Source organism: Chrysochloris asiatica, unplaced genomic scaffold, assembly GCF_000296735.1.
Source record: "Chrysochloris asiatica unplaced genomic scaffold, ChrAsi1.0 scaffold00125, whole genome shotgun sequence".
Lineage (NCBI taxonomy): Eukaryota > Metazoa > Chordata > Mammalia > Afrosoricida > Chrysochloridae > Chrysochloris > Chrysochloris asiatica.
Window position 1 is genome coordinate 8,844,365 of NW_006408643.1, and position 7,986 is coordinate 8,852,350.

A 7,986-nucleotide genomic window follows, 5' to 3' on the forward strand; every position below is an offset into this window, starting at 1 on the left:
ACCGAGATGTAGCTGGAGAGAGAGAGGGGCGGGTTCCGGCCAGAGGGCCCAGAGACCGCTCCCGCCCCGCCCCCCAGTTTAAATTTTGCAGTGTGATTCCCTGGTGGTCGCCAGGGGAGTTTAGGGAATTTATATTCCACCCCCTCCCTCATTGTGCACACTCCCCGTTGCTGTGGGAAGGGGTCTCCAGGGTTCCCCTATCCTAGCTCCTGTGCCCCCAACCACAGAGCCAAAAACGGATTTCGTTTGGGGAGGGAGACCCCTGCTCCTGTCGCTAACTCCTCTTTGCCCCCACTCTCTGCCCTGTCTCTCCCTTTCTGGCTGCACTCCTGCCCAGGGCTCGCTCTTGGCCTGAGGTCCCTACCCTGGTCACCAGCCCACCCCTGCTGTTGGGAGAATGAACCAGCCTTCCAGGATGGCACCTGTGGGGACAGACAAGGAGCTCAGTGACCTCCTGGACTTCAGCATGGTAAGGGGACCCTGGGACCCCACCCCCACCCCCAAGAGCTGCTGAAATTACTCTCTACACCTGGACCTCAAGCTGGCTGAGCCCCCCAGGGCAGTATGCAATATGTGCAGACTCCCAGGACCCAGGCTCTGGGCAGAGGCACCTGTTAGCATGGTTCCCAGCCTCAGGTGGAGTGGACACCATCCCTTTTTATGGATGGGAAAACAGGCAAGAGAGGGAGAGGTTCCTCTGTGGGGTGTGGGACCTGGGGTGCTCCAGTCTGCGGCCACATCTATAAATTAAGTCTGATCCTGGGGACCTGAGCCACCAGGACAGGCGTGGCTCCCCGTTGGGTGTGGGCAGGTGCACAGACTGGAAGATTCATTACGTACGCATTTAGTCATAAGAAGCTGGGGAGAGGAGACACTCAGTAGAAGGCTGTGTTGAGCAAGCTGCTCTTACAGTTACTACCACCATTGTTGGGGTGTGACCTGTCTGGGAGCTGGACAGGCGGCCCAGCAACCAGCATGCTCCATGGACCTGGGAGCTCATGGGTGTCCCAGGGCTCTGGAAGCTTCTATAGAGGCCTCAGTGTGCCCGTCTGTGGAGTGGACATTCCTGTGGGGTGGGGGTGGGGAAAGGGTGGTCAGCAGTTCCTCACAATGTTCGGCAGTTTTGTCTTTCTCTTCCGGCCAACTTGATTCCCCGAATTCTGCCCCCTACCTCCCCCACCCTAAACAGTACAGGACGTGGGGGGGGTGCTTTCAGTCTGAGTTTAACTCTCCCCTGGGGGACACAAGGCCCTGGCCACTGAGATCTGTCAAAAACAAAAGTCCCCAAACCGAAACGACACCAGCAAGTTGCCAAACACCACCACCCCCCCCCTACACCCCCATGAAAAACAGTCTCAGGCCTAGGAGCCAAGGTTCCGGAAGGGCCACACCGGGCGGGCGGTATTTTTAAGCCCATCTTATTTTTGTCTTCCCGGCTGAATAGGCAGGGGCGCATTTTGGTTGTTTTGTTAAACTGACAGGTCACGGGCTGTTGACCTGGAACGGAGGAGCTATGGGGCAGGGGGGCGGGGAGCTAGGTGCCGGATCTGGCTCCTGTGCCTTTGTAGCCCCCCAGCCCTGAAGGTGAATACACTCACCTTCCCCCATGTCCAGAGGGTCCGAATGTCTCCCTTGCTTTAGCTGGGAGCCAGCGACCCATGTCCCAGACAAGGAAACTGAGGCGAGCCCGGTGAGGTTCTAGGCTATATGCCACCCCCCTGTGTGACCCCAGGAGAGAGGTCACCCAGAGCAGAGGTAGCTGCCCTGTTAAAGCTCATAGCCCTCGTCTAGCCCTTTCCAGCCACCCTGGCCCACCTGTCCCAGGGACCTTAATCTGTTTCTTTAGAAGTGCTAACTGGTCAGACTGAAACCAAAAACACACTTCACGGCAGCCTTGCCTTCCGGCGCTCTCGTATGAAGTAGGGGAAAGGCAGCTGTGAGAATCAACAGAAGGGAAACCTCAGTGGTGCCCCTAAACCCCATGATGAGCAGCCCCCGGCTCTGTCAATGGGAGATGGTCAGGGAAGCCTCTGGACCTGAGGTGGTTGGGGGGGAGGGGCTACCTCTGTGATCACCAGTGCCCCCAACACAGGATAGCTGTCGGGGCTGAGTTTCTAACACCTCTGGAGCTCAGAGCTCTTGGGAACACAGAAACTGTACTCATTGTGAGGATGGGTCCGGGCTGGTCATGGGGACACAGTCTTCCACCCTTGTGGCAAATGCCACATCAGCTTAGTCCCTGGGGACCCAGAATCCAAAACAGATCAAAATGAGTCAAGCCTCCTCCTCACCTACCTCCGGAGCTTGGCTGCTAAGCTCTGGAACCCCTCTCCCAACCCAGCCTGCACTTCCCTCAGTGGGAAAGTATTGGGGGGGGGGGACAGGGCCGTTTTATATTGACTTAAGAGCCCAGTGGGTGCAGACCCCAATGAGGGCCCGCCCCCAGCCTGGCCTCCGCTCCTCCCCTGAGCCTCTGTTCTTATCCCCACCGAGCCAGTCTCCCTCCCTGTAGAGTAAGTGGATGGGGATAGAAGAAGCCCAGGGCTTGAAACAAGGTGTGTGCATACCCTTTCACTTCCTGCAGGCCTGGGCAGGTTGTGGGGGCTGCTCCCCAACAAGACTCTAACCTCAGTCCTGGCCACATTTATCCCTGGGACCTCAAACCAAATCTTTAAAACCAAGACCCTCGGGGCAGGACAGGGGTGTGTTTTGTTTTTTCTGTGGCAAAAGGGTTTGTTGATGTTGGGTTTTTCCGGTTAATGCCGCTAAGCTGTTTAATCTTCAAGGATTTAGCAAGGTGGGGATGGGTGAGCCAGGCGGGCGGGCTCAAAACCAACATCTAGGAGAGCCACCAAAACAAGCTCTGGGAGACAGCCCCTTCCCAGCAGCGAGCCTTCTGCCTCAGTTTCCCCTTCTGTTAAACAGGCAACGCCGACCCTGTGGGGAGGGGGCATGAGGACCACTGAGTAGCCAGTCAGCCTAGAGCCCAGCCTGTTGCCCAGCCTTCCCCACGTGGGGTGCCCTGTCCTCCTCACAGGGTCCCGCGTACACTAGGACACCTCGTAAGGCCGTTAAAAGAAGTTTCAGACCCGCCTGCCCACCTGGCCCACTGTAAAGGATCTCACTTTTTAAAACAATGGAAACTTTAAGAAACCTTTTTATTCCAAGAGCGGATAAACCTGTCGCTAACCCTAAATGGGCTCTCCCCATAAAAGAATCTTCTCCTAGATCTCTTGTCCTTCCAGCAGACGGTTCCAACGAGGTGTTAAAGCACTTGTTGGCCTAGACAGCCGCCACGCATTCCAGTCAAGTCAAACTGGATGAGCAAGCCCCCTTTGTCTGTTGTGATAAGGATATCTGTGTGAGGTCGTGGTATTCAGTGGCAGAACCCTCGGCTTCCATAAGAGAGACCCGAGTTAGATCCCCACTAGTGATCGTCACACAAAACCAGCGCCAATCTGTGTCCTTGGAGCAACAAGGTTAAGACTAGGAGGAAAGGCCTGGTGATCTGCCATGGAAACCTGTGACTCACAGAGGTGTGGTCATGGGGGTGGCTCGATGGCAGCTCACAACAACAGAGACATGAGGGGACCTCAGAAAACCCTCAGAAAAATTCTGTTGTCTTTTCCACCTGGATGAGGGGACTTCTCCACGGACTTGAAGTCCCCTCATCCAGGTGACAAGACATTTACTGTCTCAGCGTTTTGTGCTTGTCGGAGTTCGGCAACCAGCATGCTGTACAGCTGCCTTCACTCCGTCCCCAGAGTGTCCCATCAGTGCCTCCCAAGCATTGACGCCCCTTTCCCTCTTGCCCACCTCGAGCTTCAGAAGTACCAGGACCTGAGGTGGAGACCCGGCTGCCTGGGGTGCCAAGGCTGCTGGGACTATGGGGTGGTTTGGTTTTCCATCCACTCTCTCCTCTCCCTCTCCTTCCCCACAGATGTTCCCGCTGCCCGTGGCCAACGGGAAGGGCCGGCCTGCCTCCCTCGCTGGCCCCCAGTATGCAAGCTCAGGTAGGACCCTCACACTGAGGGAAAAGGCAACACTGTGCGGAGGGTCTGGCGTGGATGGATCCTGGGTGGAACAGGGTGGGGGGCAGAGCCAGAGGTCTCTACCAGTCTAGCAGCCAGACGCCAAAGGACGGAGATCTTGCGGGGCCTGGCAAGATGAAGGGGCTTTGGGGTATCAGGCCTAGGTATGCACGCTGGAATGGGGTTGTTGAGCCAAGATTGTTTGCTCTCAACATCACCACTAACTGGCAAAGCCCTGGCACGGGGGCTGCAGAGGAGCCCACCGCTCAGCTGACAGACGGGGGGCTCCTCAGTCAACAGGCGGGGGGCTCCCCAGGCGGTGTGTGCGGCTCAGCATTGCACAGCTCCCACAAGGAAGGCAGCCCCTCTGCTCCAGGAAATTCCAGGCTATGAGGCCCCAAGAGGGAGGAAAATGAGCCCAGCAAAGGCGTGACGTGGACCCCCCCCCCACACACACAACTGGCCTCATCTCCCCCACCCTGTAAGCCCTGGGCCAGGTTTGGCTGCGTAGCTGTTGTAATTGGAATATGGACTAGTCACTTATGGTATTCAGGAACCTGCCCTAGTTTAACCCCCTTCTCCTAGTTCCCCCGGAACCCAGGGCCTTTCTGGGATGTGGTACTTGGAGTGCACCTGCTAGAACTTCCCAGGCAAACCAGGACCAGGAGGTCACCCCATCGATCTGGCGGGACAGGGACGGGGACTGAAAAGTTAACATGTGTACTCTGGGAGAAACTTAAAAGTGGGGTCACAAGGCTGAGCTGGCAGAAGCCTTTGAGGAGGGTCTTGAAAGGGGGTGTGGTAGGGGCTCCCAGTGTGTGAGGGGCACAACAGCCCAGGCAGAGACCCTGAGGCATGAGTGGGTCTGGCGAGTGTGGCTGGAATGGAGTCAGTGAGGGGAGAGGGCATGCGGGAAGCCAGAGTAACCTGAGGCGCTGGTGGCCCTCTTCCACGTGGGACATGGGTTCAATTCGCATCTGTTTCTGGAGGCTTGTGTTGCGTTGTGGTGTGAAACAGGCTGCAGTAGGGCTTCCAAAGACCACCAGGAAGAAAGACGTGGTGGTCTTTTACCAGAAATCAACCAGGGAGACCTGATGGACCTTTGCAGTCTGGTCCATAGGATGGGGCTGGGTGGCGCGTTGTTCCATGTTCCGTGTGGCTGTGAGTGGCTGCCCCCGGGAACCCTTGAGGCCGGGCAGCTGTAGCTGCTTCTGGTTTAGAGTCCGGGGTTCTCCTGGGCTCGGGGCCTCGGCACCTTTCTAGGATCTCGGTACAGTGCCGGTTGGCATCTCTGGTTCGGGTTCAAGGAATCTGGTCTGGGTGTATAGTGGGGAAAGAGGAGGTGCTGCTTATGCTGCCTGCCTGGTCGCTTTGCCCCTGAGGAAGTGTCTGCAGACTGGCAGAGTTGTCCGCCTCCCCACCCCCACCCCCACCACCCCACCCCCCAGCCAGGAAATCCCCAAGGGCCCCAGCATGCCCCCAATGCCCAGACTTCTGTGCTTAGGGGATGGGAGGCCCAGGGCCTTCCTGGAATCAGTGGTCATCCACCTTGTCCACTTCGCCCTGGCCTCTGCACCTGACTCGCTGTGGGAAGGGGTCTGTACTCACCCCCCCAGTCTGTCTGCAGACCCCTTGTGGGAAGGCCAGCAACTATCATCTCTTTTCTTCAGCAAATGCTATGCTCTCACCTTCCTGAACTCCATCCTGCCAGCTCCGCTGTCCGCTAGGCGCCCAGCCATCTACCCACTGTGGTTGAGCCAGCCCCCTCACAGCCCCCACACGCATGTCAGGAGACCTGGGCTCCATGGGCTTCTCGGGCTGAGTTTTTGGATGTGGATCTCCATGCCTTTCTTTCGAGGTCTCAAGCCTGTGACCTCTCAGAGGACTGGAGAGGAGGACTGTTTCCTTATGCCCCTGGCCATTCCCGTTAACCACATTGTGATGCCCGCGCATGTCAGCATAGACCTGTGCATCACGGCATTTTCAGTGCTGGTTTGGAAAGCAGATTGCCAGGTTTTTCTTCTGAGGCACTTTTGATTGGACTCAGACTTTGAGCATTTTAGTGAGCGGTCCAGCTTTTTCACTGTTTCCTCCACCGGGGATTCCCTTATCTCCTCCTGCCTCTTCCTTGAAACAACTCGTTTCTCTTAAATGCGTTTTGAAAGGAGACTAGATAGCAAAAATGCAGCAACAGAGACCGGGAACGTAAGGTGTCCCTGAGAAGAAATGAAGTAGAAGCTGAGGGCTAACCAGGCTAATAGAACCCGCCTGGTCTCAATTTGAAAAACTGGTACTGGGGGAGGGGTCTCTGAGCCCTGCAGTCTCTAGATCTCTCTCTCTGAGCCCTGCCCTGTCTGAATCTGGGTTGGAAGGCCACAGGGATGGCTTTCTCCGGCCTCCTTTTCCAAAGCCCTCAGGCACAGCTGTCGTTGATGGCCTCATCACTGCCAAAAAAGAGGCTCCTGATCCACAGGGGACATCAGGAAGTGCTCAGTGATGGGACAGGGGAAATTTCTTTACTATTTTTAACCTTTCCCCCAGCTTTCTGGGCTTGCGTAACTAGAAGTGGGACCCAGGCTGGGAGGGAAAGGCCAACACTTGGAAGGGTCCCCCGTCTGCGGTCTGTCTTTCCTTGGGCTTCAGTCTGTTGTGGCACAGCCAGGGGAGAGGATGATCATCTTTTCAAAAGCTGGCTGCCCTCTGCGTTCGCATGCATGTATCCTTTCTGATACTTCTGTTGTTGAGAGAAGCCACAAGCTTCTCTTTGTAATTCAGTGAGCTGTGCTCCTCTTTTCTGGGTGGCTTCTGCTCGATGAACAGACTCCGTGCCACCTAAAGTTCCCCCTTCACCCTTCAAGCCACTGTTGTCATTGTGGCCCTGCGAGAGTTCTTAGAAAGCGCAGTGCTTATGTGCAGTGCGTTCCTTCTGATGAGTTCCCTCTCGTCTCCTGAGCCCGGTGTTGGGGAGTTGGTTGACTTTTCACGTTTGGCTAATTTCAATTTTTAAGTAATTAGGGATTTCTGGAAGTTGCAAATAAATGTTCATGGGGCCTCCCCTGAACCCCAGAATGTTTGTTACACCACCCCCTGATGGGGAACAATACATGGAGCTTGTTTGGATTTCACCAGGTTTTCGTGTGTTTGTGTGCGTGTGCGCGTGTGTGTGCGCGTGCACGTGCGCGTGTTGACGTCACAGCTCCATAGAGCTCTTGAGACCACCATCTTTATCGCAACACTGTGTACTGGGTAGCTTTTCCCGGGATCTGCTGGGTGAGTTTGGGTCGGCAGCTGAGAGTGTAACTGCTTGTGTGTGGAGTTCTGTGCACCTGGACCACAGGTGTGGCCTCGGGTCACTATCATCAAAAATATTTCAGAATGGCGTACACGAAAGACCTTCAGAAAGTACTTGGACACATGGAACTAAAAGATCGTGGATGTTTTCCCACAAACTTGGTTTCTTTCTGACTGTGAAGTGGGTGATGGTTCAGAGTCAGTTTTCCGGTCAACAATCCAGGCTCATTGTGTTTCCTGTCGTTGACTGCACCCCCGCGTCCCTCGAACTCCCTTCTCTTCCCTTGCCCTCCGGAACTTTGTCCTTCGGTTAGTCTGCCCTCTTGATCTCAAATGGTTGGTGATTCTGAGGCGTGTGTGTTACTGTTCGACACTATAGACCTGTGGAATGTATATTACACTATAGACCTGTGGGACGTATGTTACACTATAGACCTGTGGGACGTATGTCACACTACAGACCTGTGGGACGTATGTTACACTATAGACCTGTGGGACGTATATTACACTATAGACCTGTGGGACGTATATTACACTACAGACCTGTGGGACGTATGTCACACTATAGACCTGTGGGACGTATGTCACACTATAGACCTGTGGGACGTATATTACACTATAGACCTGTGGGACGTATGTTACACTATAGACCTGTGGGACGTAG

General features: G+C 55.4%; 1 protein-coding gene across 1 annotated transcript in view; it reads left to right on the forward strand.

The window, feature by feature from the left end:
- Window positions 1-397: 397 nt before the first annotated feature.
- The window catches only part of TCF3 (transcription factor 3), a 33,613-nt gene continuing 26,024 nt past the window's right edge, over window positions 398-7,986 (forward strand). The window contains exons 1-2 of the mRNA XM_006869074.1: window positions 398-469; window positions 3,941-4,013. Coding sequence (XP_006869136.1) covers window positions 398-469; window positions 3,941-4,013 — 145 coding nt within the window. The remainder of the gene's footprint in view (window positions 470-3,940; window positions 4,014-7,986) is intronic.